The 17,655-nt window shown below is 49.3% G+C and overlaps 1 protein-coding gene and 1 pseudogene across 1 annotated transcript; both read left to right on the forward strand.

Annotated features, from left to right (window-relative positions):
• Positions 1-6,960: 6,960 nt before the first annotated feature.
• Positions 6,961-7,890, forward strand: LOC120840392 (sulfotransferase ssu-1). The gene has a single exon (XM_029977096.4). The coding sequence runs from the start codon at positions 6,961-6,963 to the stop codon at positions 7,888-7,890; it is 930 nt and encodes a 309-aa protein (XP_029832956.3).
• Positions 7,891-9,717: 1,827 nt separating this feature from the next.
• Positions 9,718-11,420, forward strand: LOC120835982 (annotated as a pseudogene).
• Positions 11,421-17,655: the final 6,235 nt, after the last annotated feature.

A 17,655-nucleotide genomic window follows, 5' to 3' on the forward strand; every position in this document is an offset into this window, starting at 1 on the left:
CATATCATTTTGATGCGAAACGCTTAATATTCCCGGTGCAGACAAGGTTTGGCGAAATTCTCGTGGGTCAATACGTCACAGGTTTCGCGCGTCAAACTCCACGTGTGAACAGGCCGATTTCGCGAAATCTTGGTTTCGCTAAACTGTGGCGCGTTGAAGACATACATCGTTTGAATAAGCCTTTAAAAGTGAAAGAGGGTGAATACAGTTATTATTTTAAGCACAGGAAATAAATCTGTATATCAGAACTAGCACCGACGCGCTATTTGCTTCGGGTGCAATGCAGTAGGGAGTAGATTTATTGATTTTTTTTTTATAACACTCATTTCAATGTGTAATGAGTAAACACAAAAGAATCGCTATTGATTGGGTAACGATAAACCTCACTTGAATTTGTAATGAGTAAACTCAAAAGAATTGATATTGATTGGGTAACGATAAACCTCACTTGAATGTGTAATGAGTAAATTCAAAAGAATAGATATGGAGTGGGTAATGATAAAACTCATTTAACGATGAGTTTCTTATGAGTTTCATTTGACTCTATAAAAACACATTAGAAGCTCAATTGAACCTCATTGTTCATTTTTGTAAGGGGCAGTACCTAAGAGAGGGATTTTGAGATCACGTGACTGGGCTCGGTAGGGATGCGGGGAAACATGGCGGTGCCCCAGTGAGTGAGCGCCGCTCGCTTTGGAACTAATATGTCGTTGTGGTTGCAATATCGGGCGCGTTAGTCAGCAACGAATGGTGCAGGAGGCTTTTGCTTTGCCTTACCTCACTTAAACCGCAAAGCATGGGCAATGACATCGCCGCATTTTTTAGATAGTGTTTCGACTCTGGACATTCCTAAGCCTAAATGAGCGTAATAATTGTCGGCATGGCAACGTCTTTGGAAAGCGGATTGTTTTTAGCACACAAAAGCAAACAGTATCCCAACAGACCTTTTTTCTAAATTATCCAAGCACCGAGGTACATGCTACGACTGTAGTTGCACGCGTCGCACGTGCTGGTGTCTGCAGTAGTAACCGTTCTAAAGCAAAAAGTATAAAACAAATTTTGCCTTGCACGCGTGTTCGTTAAAGCCTTATTATGATTTTTTACTTCAAATCTTTTATAAGAGGAAGGCCAGCGCGCGTGAACCGTATAATTACACTTCCAGCGTTCTCCTCGCGATGCTGGGATAATTTAGAAAAAAGTCTGTCGGGACGCTGTCTGCTTTTGTGTGCTATCAACAATACGCTTTCCGAAAACGGTGCCATGCCGACAATTATCGCGTTCATTTAGGCTTAGGAATGCCCAGAATCGAAACAGTATCTAAAAAATGCGGCAATGTCATTGCCTGTGCTTTGCGGTTTAAGTGAGGTAAGGCAAGGCGAAAGCCTCCTGCATTATTCGTTGCTGACTAACGCGCCCGATATTGCAGCTACAACGACATATTAGTTCCAAAGCGAGCGGCGCTCACTCACTGGGGCACCGCCATGTTTCCCCGCATCCCTACCGAGCCCAGTCACGTGATCTCAAAATCTCTCTCCTGGGTACTGCGGCTAACTTTAGCCGCGGTTAACGCTTCGAGCAAACGGGCCCAGGAAATATTAACAGATCTATGGGTACCTTACCATCTGTTTATGTGAGCGAACTACGACACGTGATTAGAAAAAGACTGGATGGCAAGGCGGAAGCGCGACTAGAAAATATTCGTACCATCAAAGAAGACGAGGCTGCTCCCACACACGAGATCAATCGCCCCTGAAGAAGAAACCGAACTGGTTTTGAAACGTTGCGTCCGAGTTTAATTTTTGGTTGGAGTCAAATATTTTTCCATTAACAGGCACATGTAATTTACGTGGGGAGTCATCCTGGGTCCACGGCATGTATTTTTCACCCCATGTCCGAAACGGATTCGTAAGGCAAAATATTATGACATTAACCGCCGAATTCAGAAACCTCACTCAAACTACACTCAAACTGAAGGGCCCCTCCACTTCCTCGAGGAAGGCGCGAGGTCCGGCGCTGGCCAATCGCGACGGCGGATCCGTCCTCGCGATTGGCCAGCGCCGGCCGTCACGCCTTCCTCGAGGAAGTGGAGGGGCCCTTCAGTTTGAGTGTAGTTTGAGTGAGGTTTCTGAATTCGGTGGTAAGTCTGACACAACACTCCTGATAAGGCACATCGTGAACGAATGTCAAAAGCTGAACACTCCTGATAAAGCACATCGTGAACAAATGCCACTCGTGTCGGCAAGCGACCGCGTGCGTGGCCGTGTGGTTGCCGCGCTTGACTGTCATGCGGAAAGTCTATGTTCAATTACAGTCGCTGGAGTGTTCATTTATTTATTCATTCAACATTGCGTTCTCGTGAGTTTGTGAACATTCTCGACTGATCGAGTTCCGAATGTTCTCGTCGCCGAACGTTCTAGGCCGATTGTTCCAGAAGCCAACGCAAGTACGTGAGGGGCTCCGCGGGGCGCTTTGCAGTCAGTATCGCCCCAGCCCTCGATCCTGCGATTTCGCCTACATCGATGCCCGCGACGGTCTCCTGCTTTCCTCTGTTCCCTTTTTCTTTCATTAAATTGAGCACAAGTTCGCCCCATTAAACGTTTAGTTTACTTCAGTTTTCGTCGCCTCATCACTTGTCATTCGTGACAATACGTGGAGGTTATCTTGACCACAGCCTGTCAGTGCTGAAGAGTCGTCCTTTATCCACCGCAAGGACAAAAAATGAAAAAAGCTTCGTAGATGTAATCATGTGAAAGCTAAAAACAAAATGAATTTACACTCTTGTGTGTCCCAGTGCTACGACAATGCTGATGCGATGATTGGGAAGAGAAGTGGTGCCAACAAATAATATATGTAAAAAAAGTAAATGTTCATAAACTGTGAAATTTATTCCCTGTACTTGGTGGGCAACCACGCTGCAACGGAAAAACAAATATGGTTATGTTTCTCGAGACCATTAAAGCAAGTTTGGAGCATCAATGTGAGAACCACAGAAAAGCATGGGATATTATACATGAGCTCGTTGTGAAGAGAGCTAAAACAAATAATTATCACTTAATCAAAAAAGCTTTTGGAGAGACGGATGTACAATCTTTATGCGACAGGTTTAATAAATTATTTGGTCGAGGTGTCGAAACCCTCCAAGTGTCGGGGTTTGGTTACAGAAATCATTCCACCGATCCTGCGGAGGGTTGAGCCAACTCAGCTTATCTTCCGCAGATGACAGAAGTGGATTTAAGTCTGGTTATAAACAATATTACCACGGCCAAGGCCCCTGAGGATGGCAGTATTCGCTTGAAAGACATGTTGGCTAACTTTAGCATACTTAAATACGTGCTGCTGAAAATAATCAACTCATCTCTTCCAACGGGTAGAATCCCCAGCGTCCTAAAAGTTGCAGTTGTAAGGTCTATCCTTAAGAAAGGAAGTAAAAAGAACCTGCTGAATTACGGGCCTTTTTTCAATGTTATTAGTGGTATCTCTAGTCAGGAAAATTTTTGTCTTTAAAACAATGACGGCTTTCCGTGAGAAATATTTTTACTGTGGTTCCCAGAACGGCTTTCGCTAAACCACAGGCACACAATCATCACTAGAAGACGTGGCCGATCACATCGACGCAAATATTGATCTTAACAAGTTTGTGCTACCTTCTTTTCTATACCTCAAAAAGGCATTTGATGCAGTTGCTCACAGGTTGCCTGAACATAAATCAGAGCCTTTGGGTTTCAGAGGCCCAATTAATGACTTCCCGAATGACTACCTATCAGGGCGTCAACAGCTAGTAAATATTGGTGACGCTGAGAGTAAGTCGGTAACACTAAGGTACGTGTTCCCGAGATATCCATTTTAGGACCGCTCCTTTTCAACATTCACGTTAATGAAATTGGGAAGCTTCACTTTTCCTCGCGGGTATTTCAGTACCCCGACGATACCACTTTGGCTTTAGCTAAACATGACGAATTCGAAGCTACATCATCGTTTCAAAATAATGTATTGCACCCAACGGCGTGGTTTACTAGCAACCTCATTTTTGGAAACGTCGACAAAACGAAGCTAATGTGCTTTCACAACCCGCGCAAACAATAAAATTTTGTTCCCCTTCGTCTTTCACCCATTCACTTGCAACAACTGCAGGTGCGCAATACTACAATACGTTTAATCTAATCGGTATCAGAGCGTTCTTTGCAATGAACATCTGTCATGGGGAGCGCGTGGGCGTAGTTGACAGAAGACACATCAGGCACAGGGGGAGTCTCTACTCTGATACGAAATAACGGTTTATGATTCGTGCTCGTATTATAAAACAGAAAATGAGATATTATTCTGCGAAACTTGGCAAGAAACACTGCGTATGGAACTAAATTTGCTGAACTGGGAACTGACCTAAAGATGCGGTTTCTACGGATCTTGCCAGTTAACAAATTGTATATCTATACCATATTAATGCACAATTACTACAAATACACGTTTAAGCAGCCACTAAAAAGCAAAGGGTGCTGAGGAAAATAGAACGCTCCATTCTGCTAAAGGATTTCACAACCTACGGTAAAAGTGTACGGCTTTTGTATGTTCCACATTATTCTAACATGTTGCCAGGTCGACATTTGGAATTGCAGTCACTTAGGATTGTTAAGAGCTATCTAAGAGAATGGTGCAATAACTTTGCTGGTTAACCAAATTTGCAACCTCTAGTTGTTTTGATTTAATTTGGTGCGTTGTTGAGTGTACTCGCATGTTGTGATTTTGAAAGTTTAAAATTTACAGATTTTGTAACTTATTTGGTTTTGTACCATATTACACTTTTTTTTAGCCAAAAACATACTTGCATTTTGTTTCGTGTTGTGTAAGAGTAATAATTAACATCCCATTCACTGCAAGGGTGTCCCTCCCACAAGCACATACGTGCTTTTACGGGCCTTGATAATTCATGTACTAGTTCATTATGCAATAAACTTAGCTATGTATGTATGTCTCCCCTTTTTTCACTTGACGCAGTGGTGGTCAAACTAAATGACGCCGTACCTATTGTTGTGAGGTCGGGGCCTGGGAAAAGGAGGAGTGCAAGGGCGAAAACAGTGAAACCCGGCAGCGCGTACCTTCAGGATGTACTTGAATTTCTACAGAAAATGACACCAACGAGGGTAAGGAGTGACGGAAGTCTGTTGTATAGCCGGATGCTGAGTTAGCAGTTCCTGATTTTGCTCTGCTTTTTTTAACAAGCTATTGATTCGCATAGATCGCGTTCGAGAAAGGCTGCGAGATTAAAAAATATGCACAATAATGACTTATGAATAAAAGCGCTCTGAGATGATTTTTATGAAAAAAAAGGCTATTAGGCGAGTCACTTGACGAAGGGCTTCGTCCCCGTGAAGAGCGGGGCATCAAACTTTAGAAAACTCCTGAGACTTAAAAAAATGGCTGGGGGAAAATTGAGAGGACGTTTAACAACCAAGCTGTATATGAAAAAATAGGCGTCAAGTATACACTAAACCATCGTCATATAAAAATCGGCGGCAGGTTCACACGCGTGCCTTCTATCGCACTCCAACTTTTTATTTAGAGTTTTTCGATGACGCTCAGCAAGTTTCCAAATGAATCAGTGCCCTTATACTCAATAATCACAAAATAATTACGCGAAAATAATTAACTTAATTGCCCCGAATGTTCCTAAATATGCCCCTGGCTTAGTACCAAAACAACACAAGCCTTTTTCTGGTGCGTGTTTTTCGCACTATCAAATTTGGCCTGCGTTCTCTGGAACACCCTGTGTATATATTATCCTCTAGAGCGGGGACACCAGGCGCCCATTCGGACCGACTATAAGTTCCAGCTGTAGGAATGCACAGTGCACCTACTTTCGGGAACCAACATATGCGCGAAACGGAGTTGCGTCGCACGCATAATGAGCCTGAGAGTCTTCCCCTCTCATGCGCGCAGTACGCGTTTCGGCTGATTGGCGCACCGTACGTAGTCCTCCGATCTTGCCCAGCTGCACTCAAATTTTCTCCCATTTGTTCCCACTCTCGGTGCGTACCCTATATAATCCTGTACTGAACGACATTCGGGCGTCCAGAGGAGCGAAAGTTGCCACCCTGGGGCTACCTGGCTTCGAGTTCTCCGAATACGAGCGTCGATCAGCTTCGTGCTTCCTTCGGCATCCCACGTATATTCCGAGGTCAGTTGCCGTCTCTGCGAGGTTATGCTCGAATGCGTAGCGCTTGATCAGTGGCAAACCGGTTTTCCCTAAGGATTAACGCCTTACATGACGGCGCGTCACAGTGAGTAACTGGTGTTGTCGGTGATAGCAAACGTACACAAGGACAAGGAGCACCGTTAAAACGCACTTTTGACACTGGATCTGGACCGACTTGAAGTAAATACGGTGTGACTTTGTGCGTGATTGTCCGTACTTTGTATTAATATTATAACTGCTCCTTGTCACGGGTTAAGGTCACATTTGTCAGGGAACGTGTCCACCGGAAGTTTTCGATCGGACACGTCGCGCGGTTGCCCCTTTGACGCTTCCAATAAACTTGAAGCTGCTTTCTTTCTAAACGTTGCGTGAAACTTCCCATGTGGCTTGCATCCCGGGAAGCAAAGGGAGGGATTTCTGCCCCTTGTGAATACTCCCTTTAATGGATGTGTTCCTTTGTCAAGATAGTAGTTCGGGTCAGTGGGCCAGTATCTCTGCACTATATATATCTTTTGAACCACCATATACGTACACGTATATGGTGGTAATGTTTGCACTGTGTATATCCTTAGAAGCATTATATACGTACACGTATACGGTGGTAATCTCTGCACTATATAAATCTTTAAAACCATCATATAGGTACACGTATATGGTAGTTCAAAGGGTATATATAGGGCAGAGATAAAGGCCAACTGACCCTTACCACGAGCAGCCTAACAAGAATCAGGTCTACTCCGCAGGTCCGATCACAGCGACTTTCGACTGTCATGGATCGTCAGCGCCGAGTTCCTCTCTCTCAATTCGTCGATGGCGTCAGACACTCTCCTCTCGTCCCTCCCGCTATGGCCCGCAAGGCTCTCGTCCACAGACCGAGCGACGGAGACATTGTCGTCGTGACCTACCCAAAGAGCGGGACCCACTGGACGCTGCACATCATCCAACTCATCCTAGGTCGCGGACAGGGAGTGACCAGCTTTCCAGACTTAATCAGACAATCTCCCCACCTGGAAAACCACGGTTCGGAAGCCCTAGAGGGCACACCTTTGCCGAGGGTGATGGGGACCCACCAGAAACTGCTCCTGCAGAACTTCAACAACAAGGCCAAGTACGTATACGTCGCTCGGAATCCGTGGGACACGTGTGTGTCGCTCTACCATTTCATGCGGGGCATAGCCCAGTTCCAGTTCGAAGGCGGCACGTTCGACGACTTCTTCGAGGCTTTCGTGACGGGAGACCTATGCTACGGGGACTACTTCGATCACGTGCTCCACGGGTACGCCCGCAAGGACGACCCGAACGTTTTTTTCTTCACGTACGAGCAATTGAAAGCGGATACCCCTGGAATGATCCTGAAACTCGCCTATTTTCTGAGCGAAGAGCGCGGAAAGATGCTCGAGTGTGACCAAGAGATGTTGCGGGAGGTCTTGAACAAAAGCAGCTTTGACTTCATGAGCCGCGTCCTGGAACCGGGAGCGCAGGTGTTCTCAAGACAATTCGGTGGTCTGTCCGCACCTATGGTCAAGGGCAACAATGCCGGAAAAGAGAGGGATGAAGAGAATGACTTTAAGCTATTTCGGAAAGGAAAGATGAATTACTCGAAGGAGTTATTTACACCGGCGCAGATCCAACGTATGCAAGCCAGGATTGACGAGATGCCTTTAGGCAGAGATCTCATGCAGTTATGGAATGAGAAATAAAAGAGTGTGCTTTTGTTGAGCGCGTTGGTGATAAAGTTATTTACTAGAAAGAGTAAAACATGGAAGACGGACAATACAACACATCTTTCGACTTGCAACGTACAGTGTTTTTCGTACAGTGTTTTTATCCCGACAGGCACCGAGCTCTGGAATTCCTGGGGGTGAAGAGAAGAGGGGAAGCCGGGAAAGGAGCGGGGGCGGACAGGGGCGGAAAGGGGGGCGAGCCCGCGGAGAAGGGGAGGAGGAGTGGACCTAGCGGAAAAGTGGAAAGGGGGAGGTTAAAGGAGAGCGCCCGCCAGCCGGGGGAGGAACGGTGGGAGGGGATTCCGCTGCCGTCGGCTCTCAACGCATATGTGCCACCGTCCGCGCCGCCGAAAGCTCTGGTCCCAGGAACGCAACCAGTAACGGCAGCATTTGTCAATCTTCCCTCATTCCCAATTCTCAATAGATATATATATTATATTGGGAATGAGGGAAGGTTGAAAAGTGCAGCCGTAGTAATATTGTAAACGAAGATTGCAGATAGTGAATATTAAACATATTACATCAAAGGTAGGGGAAGCTAGGGAAAGTGAAAGAGAGCTGGTGAAAAATTGTGCCAGAAGCGGGCATCGAACCCGCGTCCTCTGCCTCTCCAAAGCGACGCCTTAACCAATTAGACTATCTCGGCCACTGGTTTTGGCGACTGAAGTTTTGACCAGCTCTCTGTGTACCGTTTGTTTTGAATTCGCTTAGCTGGGGAGACACACACACACACTCACACACACACAGACACACACATATATATATATGTGTGTGTGTGTGTGTGTGTGTGAGTGTGTGTGTGTAAGGTCCTTACATTCATATACTATACATATATATGCAAGAAAGAAAAAAAAACTTAAGCAAGAAGACGAAAAATAGACAGGAGAGTAAATGTCATTCAAAGCACCGGGTGTTCCATTTCAATTTGAACAGATATATTACAAAACGATCGTAAAAGATGCACTAAATCAGTTTGTGCAGGTACAACATCCCACTGACATGTGGTAGAAGTTCTGCTGGTCAGACTGGTCGGTACGTAAATGACAGCCAAACCGAACATGACAGATCCCTGAAATCAATGGTGGGGGGTCACCTCCCTTTACACTGCAGCTTTTGTTCGTGTTCACCAACTTTTCAGGGCGGGGCAATAATTGTAAGATACAAAAAAGAGGCATTCGCGAAATTCTTGAAGCATATATTTTCAATAGTTTTGGGAGGACGCTGCGTTAGCGAGCCTTACGTGGGGCCGTCAGGTGAGGGAACCTTATATTTGGATAGGCCGTTGCGTAATATAATTAATTTGTAATTCGAGAAAAAAGAAGAGGATGAAGCCTGGGGGCTATGTTGCGCTTTTTGCACTCCCAGGAGACTTGGAAGAGGGAAGTGACGTCAACGACTAGAGCAAACGCAGATTGGATGTTGACAGAAGAAAACGAAATCAACACCCAATCTGCGTTTGCTGTGTCGTTGACGTCACTTCCCTCTCCGTAGTCTCCTGGGAGTGCTAAAAGCGCAACATAGCCCCCCAGTAGCAGCGGCGCTCTGCTTCTTCGATCAACCTAGAACTGTTTTTAGTCGAAAAGTCTCATATTTTCTTCGTGATTTTTGTCTCCTTCGGCGCCTAAAGTCGTCCAGACCACGCCGATACGAAAGTTTCCACGGTGGGTGGATTTTTTGCCAGTTTTTAAAAATACTTTTTGCTCGACCGCACCACGGACGCATTAAGCCTCACACCATAGGCCTACCTTCCCGGTGGAGGCTCGCCGGGCTCACTCCCGTGCGACCTCGTTTGCTTTGATTAAGATGGCCATGCAAGTTGCAGTGGAGGGGGAAGACATTTCTACATAAGAATTTCAGTGCGCCGGCTGGCAGTCGGCGTTTACCATGCGCAAATCTTCCCGGAAGTGCCTGCCCGCCGAGAGCGAGCAGCCCGCCAACACACCAAGTGGCAGTAGCAATGGCGGCTCCCGCACTCCCGCCAGCGTGAAGAAACGCATTGTAGCTGCCTCGAGAATGCCTGGCCTGCCGAAGGACCACTTTGGAGTCATCGTCCGACCTCGGGGTGGCCTAAACGTTAAAAATGTTAGTCAAGTCAAGGTCGCCCAGGCTCTCGTGAATGCGGCGGGTCTCTCTTTCACGAATGCCGCGCAAGACATCATCTGCCCCAACGCCACGCAAAACATTTTGGTGGTCAGCACACCTTCAGAACACAATGCCAAGACCTATGCGGGGATTGAAGCCATCTTCATTAGCTCAGCAATCTACCAGGTCAGCTCCTACCTCGCTGCGCCCGACAACACGTGCAAGGGGATCATGAGAAGCATTGACCTGGAATTAGATCACGAGCAACTTTGAAGTCTCATCATACAGCCGAGGAACCCCAAGGCTCTCGAAGCTAGTAGAATCAAGAATTCCACCACAGTCGTCATTCTCTTTGACGGAATCAAAGTGCCGAACCACGTCATGTGCGGCCTCAGTATGCTCAGATGCACGCTCTACCGAAGACAAATGAAGGTCTGCTACACATGTGGCAGGCTCGGTCACCGAGCCGACGTATGCCCGACTCCTGAAAACGTGGTCTGCAGGGGCTGCGGAGTAAATATCCCAAGCGACCAACATGTTTGTTCACCGAAGTGCGCCCTCTGCGGGGGGCCTCACCCCACGGCCGACAAGTCCTGTAAGCAGAGATATCAAGTGCCTTACATCGTAAGACAGAGAAGAAAAGAACGACGTGACTACAACCAGAATTTTCCGCCGATGGGCACGCTGTCTGGACCGGCCCTTCCACCCCGGGCCGGGAGGGGATCCCGGGGGCCGGGCATAACCAGGGTGCTCTCGAGAGGGCGATTCAGGGTCCGACTGCCGCAGGCTGCCTCCGGTGGGCGCTCTCGCTCCGGTGGCCGCTCACGCTCCGGGGGCTCGGCCGTTCGGATCCGGAAGCCTGCTGCCCAGGAGACCGGATGGGCCGATCGCGTCAAAGGATCCCCGACAAAAGTAATGGGGGCTACGCCGCCTGGGCAACACAACACCAGACTCGTACAGTTGGAAAAAGAAAACGCGGCGCTGAGGGGCGCTATTGAACAACTCAGGTCAGAGATGGCAGAATTAAGGTCGGCTCGCGAGTGCGAGGCTTCGTCGTCTCCGCAGGCTCCGAAACCCGCGAGGTTGGAAACACCCATAAAGGTTCCCGTCGAGGCGCCCTCCGAGGCGCGTACGGCCAAAAAAGGGCCCTAACGAAGCCCGTTCGTGATGAGGGACTAGAGGAATTTCAGACTGAAATGAGGGCTATGCTCAAATCACTCAGCCAAGCGGTTGCGATGCTTAACGCTAAAGTAGATGTGCTTGACGGCAAGTTCAACGCGCTGGAGGCCAGGGTGGGCACTTTGGAGGCGAGGAGAGGGACGATGGAGTTTTGTGCTCTTGCGAACAATGAGCCTTCTCCCACCGGAAACTCGGCATCTTTTGGTGCCCAACACCTCCAAGCGGCTACACCTTGTACAGGATAGGCTAACTGGCATATCCAGTCATGGAGGCTCATCTTAAAGCAGTTGAAATCTGGCAATGGAATTGCTGGGGTTTTCAGTGCAAGAGGGCTGTCCTCCAGCAGTTCATTAGATCTCATTCGGAAAAGCCACACGTCATTTTACTTCAGGAAACACTTTCCGACGCGGTCACGTTACCGGGTTACAGATCGCACGTCGTTTACAGTGAAGTAAAGAGGGGCATCTGTACGCTCGTCTTCAAACGATGCACTTTTATTACGCATGATCTTTTTTTAGACTCCAGCAAGGTTGAGCACTCCTTTGTTGAAATAATTCCGAGTGGTCGGCTTAAATGTAGCATCTTTATACTCCACATCTACATCTCACCTAAGGATCTAAAGCAGAGGTTCGCACCGCTCTTTAACAGGGCAGCTGGTAAAGCCGGTGGTTCCCCTCTCATCGTTGCCGGCGACTTAACGCCCCGCACCGAGCGTGGGGTTACTCGCGAGCAACGCGCAAGGGAGACGACCTCTGGCAGGTGGCGGCAAATCACGACCTCACGCTCGTCACCGACCCCGCGTTCCCTACCAGGATCGGCAACTCATGTTTGAGGGACACCACGCCGGATTTGATCTTTGTAAAGAACGTCAGGGCTGTGTCTTGGCACAATCTAAACGAAGCTTTAGGCAGGGATCACAACATACTTGCCACTTGCATAAACGTGAAGAGCAAACCGCTTAAAGAATTTACCATCACGGACTGGGATCAGTTTCGCAAGAGCAGGGAGGAGCGGGCACTGATTCAGGACTCGTCTATCGACCTGGAGCGCTGGGCGACGCAGCTCAAAGGAGACGTCAAATAGGCAACAAAGACGGTCCAGACGGACCTAGAGATCGATATAATGGACAACCGCCTCGCACACCTTCTGGAGGCAAAAAAGGCGTTTTTTGACCGGTGGAAGGGGCAACGACTCAACTGCAGGCTCCGCAAGAAGATTGCGGAGCTCAACCGAACCATCGAAGACCACTGCCAATCCCTCACCAGACAGCAAAGGGACGAGGTGTACAACTCGGTCGATGGTCAAATGCGAGTCGGCGGTAAGTGGAATCTACTCAAGCACCTGCTGAACGAGTCCAACTCAGCACCTGGTGAACGAGTCCAATCATAGTCGGGTTATTAGCAGAGTCCTCCACGAGGCCAGGCAGTCCGAGACGGAAGACGCCATCTTGGACGTGCTGACAAACAAATACCCACCTATCGGTACCTCGAGCCCGGCGGATTACCCGTCCTATAAGACCCCCCCCCCCCCCCCTGCCTGGAGCTCAACGAGCCTTTCACCGTCAACGAGGTCAGGGAAGTTCTCCAGAACCTCAACGGTAGATCGGCCCCAGGCTCCGATGGCATCTCCAACAGGGCGCTCCGAAACTTGGAAGACGGCTCCATTGAATTTCTCACTGATGAAATCAACCGCATTTGGGAGCAGGGATGCGTCCCAGAGTCCTGGAAGACGGCGACGGTCGTCCTGATCCCCAAGCCAGGTCGGCCTCCGGGACTGGCTAACCTCAGACCCATTTCCCTTACGTCCGGTGTGGGAAAGGTGGCAGAGTGCGTTATACACAACCGCATCTCAAGGCACATCGAGGGAAAGAATCTCTTCCCGTGCATGATTGGTTTCCGCCCGTCCTTGTCTACGCAGGACGCAATGAAGCTACTCAAACACCAAATCTTTAACAGGAAGACGAGGGATGTCAGGGCTATCCTAGGCCTCGATTTAGAAAAAGCCTTCGACAGCATCACCCACGCGCACATCCTGGACTCCATTTCGGAGCTCGGACTGGGCGACATGTTTCACAAGTTTGTTCGTTTCTACGATCCAGGAAAGCCACGCTCAAGATTGGCGATCTTAGGTCCGACCCCGCGGAGCTGGGCCCGAAAGGTACGCCGCAGGGTGCGGTAATCTCCCCGCCCTTATTCTACATTGCCATATGCAAGCTATCTAAACAACTCTCCACAGTTGAAGGCATCAATCACACTCTCTACGCCGACGACATCACCATCTGGTGTGTCGGCGGTAGCGAGGGCGAGGTCGAAACTGCCCTTCAGGAAACCCTTGACTAAACAGAACACTTTCTCACCAACACGGGCCTTAAGTGCTCCTCGAGCAAATCGGAGCTCCTCCTATACAGGCCTGTGAGGAGGGGGCCCAAACCGAAGGGCTGGATGCCACTGTCCGAAGTAGACATAACGATCCGCACGAGTACCGGTAATCCCATTCTCAGGGTGGACGTCCCTAGAGTGCTTGGCATGCTGATAGAGTCGAATGGCTGTAACAGTCGAACGATTAACAAAATCACCACGAAGACGGAGAGCATGATCAGGTTATTCAACGGAGTCTCCAACAGGCGGGGAGGTCTCAGATAAGACAACCTCCTGAGGCTCTTTCACGCCTTCCTCATAAGCCACATCACGTACGTGGCGGCCATGCACTGCTGGCACGGTCACGAGAAGAAGTTGGACACGCTAATTCGAAAAAGAATAAAGAGGGTGCTGGGCATTCCCATGCAGGCCAGCACCGAGCGACTCATGCAGCTAGGGGCTCACAACACCCTGGAAGAGATAATCGAAGCACAGGAAACTGCCCAGGTAGCTCGGCTGTCGTCTTCGCCGGTTAGAAGGAAGATTTTGGCCGTACTCGGCCTCAACCCCACGTTCGTTGCGGAGCGGTGACATCAGCTCTCTGACGCCCAAAGGGCCAGCATTCGGACCTCTCCTTTTCCTCGTAACGTTCATCCACAGCACAATGTCGGCCGACGCAGGGCCAGGGCCGTCGCGCTTCTCAGACACGTTAGGGACGAACCTCGCTCGGCCTGCTTCGTGGATGCCGCACAGTATGGCTGCTCGGCCAGTTTCGCTGCCGTTGCCATCGATCACCAGGGTTCGATCCTCAATTCCGCATCCTTCAAAGATTCTACTCCTTCGAGGGCCGAACAGGCGGCCATAGCTCTCGCCCTCCTGGACAATGGTAGATCGCACATCTACACAGACTTTAGATCGGCGGTTCGGGCTTTTGCTTCTAACTCTATTTCCGACGAAGCCTCTAAAATTCTTGGGAGTAAAATTATCTCCCCGCACACCATTACTTGGTTTCCGGCACATCTCGATTCTCAGCAAGATTCCCTTACCAACCTCAACGATACTGCTAACTCTCGGGCGCGCGCTCTAACCCTCCGCGCCGGGAAGGACGCCGATCTGCAGGGTGGCTACCTGGAATTTAAAGACATCGTATTCACCTTTAACGAAGTCACCACGCACTATCGAATGGGCAGGCGGACTTTTCCGCCCCCGCACGGTAAACTCTCCAGGTCTCAGGCAATCACACTAAGAATGTTGCCGACTAGATCATATCCCAGTTTAGCTTTCTTCAGCATTATTGCTCCGGATACCTTCAAGTCTTCCTGCCCGGACTGCGGGTCGGTTAGCAGCTTCGATCACATGCTCTGGCGGTGCCCCTCGTTACGGGGGCCCAATCAAGTCACCGAGGAGGAGTGGAGCTCTGCCATCACGAGTTCCGAGCTTCTCCCACAACTCCGGGCTGTCCAGAGAGCCCACGATGCGGTGGTGAGGTTTGGCCTCCCCGTCCCCACGTGGGAGCGGCCCGCGGTGCTGCCCCAAGGGCGGCGCTTCTCAGGACCTCAATAAAGTTCTTTGTCTGTCTGTCTGTAATTCGAAATTATTTTTGTTTCACCATAGCCTCCTCTATACTCACAGAGCCTGGCAGTTCAATAACGGAGCCATAGAGTGCCTGGTAGCAGATTGGGAGCGCGAGGGATTCAGTGTAGAGCTTCTGCAGCGGCCAGGACCCGAAACAGGGTTTTCAAACCCGACGGGAAAAGAAGCGGTAACGCGAAGAACGCGAGGCTCACGAGCGGACATTCCACCGCTCGGGAGAAGCGTCTTTCGGCGTCTCACCGTAGTGGCGCCCCGTTACATGCCTCTCCTCCCATCCGTTGTCTTCCGCACTACCTTTTCACTTTCGGCTGCCGCGCCTCGTGGCGATCTTCCAGGCTTTGTCAGTATAAAAGTGGCTAGGGTATAGTTTACCTTTTATGCAGTGGTACTCTGCCTTTCAAGCTGTGTCTGTGTTGCGCTCTCGTAGTTCGAGACTTTTGGATGCTTTTATCTTCTTTCTTTGCATATTATCTTTCATTTGCAAGTCAGTGCTTGCGTACATTGTGAGTTCCTTTGTTTTGTCCTCGTCCTTTGTGCGCTGTTTGTTCCCCATACCTTGGCTTCCGGATGCTTCTCGCAACAATTAAGCGAGCTATACAATTTGTTTCACTTTAAGACCAACCGCATCCGACTACGATCTGATGGCGCCAAGCAATTAGCGCTAAAAGTGCATAGTCACGGCGGTCGTCGTCTATGTGCCTTTCCTATCACCAGCTAAACCAATCACACACAAAAGAAAACGCAGATTTTACAGTGTGTGATTAGTTAGTCGGTGATAGAAAAGTCACAATGGCGACGACCGCCGTGACGTGGTACTTTTGGCGCTGATTGATTGGCGCCATCAGATTGCTGAGTCGGCTGCGGTTGCTCTTATGCCCGCGTCCCACTAGAGCGACATACAAAAAAAAAAAAGACAACGACAAGCCTCAAACCAGAGTCTTTCGCGATTTGAGAGGCTTTGTAGAATAAAGGAGGCTATGCTCAAACACGATCATCATGCATGCGAGGGTGGCTTTGGCAGGCTAGCAATCGCTCGTGCTTACTTCACGAGCACCGAACGACTAAACGCCTGCCAAAGGTACCATCGCGAGCATGCCGCATGGGTTTGAGGCTTGTCGCTGTCTTTTGTCTCTGTTTTTCACTCTGGTGGGACACGGGCATTAGAGCGAGACGGAGTATGGTCACTGACAGGTGAAGAAACAAAGCGGCGTGGGGAATCCCGGGCATCTTATCGTCGCTCCCCTTCCAATGGGAAAAAGCTACGACATGACAAGTCACATCCTGAGTTTTGAAACTGTCAATGACAATGCACGGTATATAGGGTGTCTGAAGTCACCAGGCTCGATCTAAAAGGGACCGTAAAAATAGACGCCTGCACGTAACAATGCCATCTTCACGTCAAAGGTGTATTTCACAGGTCCGTTTTTTCTTCTAAAATTAGAAATAGGGCAAGAAAACTTGCCAGGGTAAACGGTGGGCAGCGACGCAGACGACTTAGTCGAGATGCGGACCGCGTTTGGCGAGCGTATTGATAGGTGGCGTCGGAGGCAGCCCCGGAATAAAGCCCCTCTATCCTAGGAAAAGTTGTGCTATCCATTGTTGTGGAAATGCACGAGACACGTGCCGCACGCCGCTTCTGGGAGAACATGGCGTCTCAAATCTAGCTCAGTTAGAGTCACGGTGGGTTAGAGTGTACTGGAAGGTACGAGTGGGACGAGCTACAGGCTCCGCTCATGCTTTCAGTTTCAGCTGAAAATGTGGAAAGCCATCAGGTGGAACCAAATCACTTTGATCGCAGCGCCACTCAGAACGGAGGCCACATTCCGCTGCCCTACCGCCAAACGGCCAAGCCGCAAGCCCAGCCTGCTCGTCGACGGCCTTCGCAACGCTGGAAACCGGTCTGATCCTTGAGCCCGTATACGACCGCAGCGCCGCCGCGTACATCCGCGACCTTTCTACGCTCGCCGCTTGACGGTGCCTGATCCCCCCCCCCCCCCCCCTTTCCAGTATGCGCCGCCTTTTCCACCGCTTGGTGCCAGATATGCCGACGGGTCATTTCTTGTTTCCTTACTTTATAAGCTGCAGTTGTTTCTTTTCTGATCTAAAATACCGAACAAAAACTACTTTCATAGATAATTGAAACGGTACAAGCCACTTATATTTTGTATTTCGACTAAAAAGAAGCTATTAGCAGCTCTGCCCAGTAGTAAGCCCCGGACAAAAGACTTCACATATCGCGCGCTTTCGGCACCACGGGTTGCCCCCGTAGGTGGAGGAGCATTTCGTGTCGTCCGGTTAAAATATGACGCACTGATATTTAGTTATTCTCTCCATGCCCGCTGGCTTGCCCGAACCTCAAGAGAGATGTGGAAACCGCAAAAAGAAACAAAAAAATGCAGACGCTTAATTATGATTGCAGGGCCCCTTTAAGGTGCCAACGCACAAGCTGTCACAGATGTTCTGAATTCGAAAACCACTTCAACTTTTCTAGAGCTTGTCCATCATTTATCCTGATTTCAAAACGCACGAA

Source organism: Ixodes scapularis, unplaced genomic scaffold (assembly GCF_016920785.2).
Source record: "Ixodes scapularis isolate PalLabHiFi unplaced genomic scaffold, ASM1692078v2 PGA_scaffold1__304_contigs__length_218370807, whole genome shotgun sequence".
NCBI classification, from domain to species: domain Eukaryota; kingdom Metazoa; phylum Arthropoda; class Arachnida; order Ixodida; family Ixodidae; genus Ixodes; species Ixodes scapularis.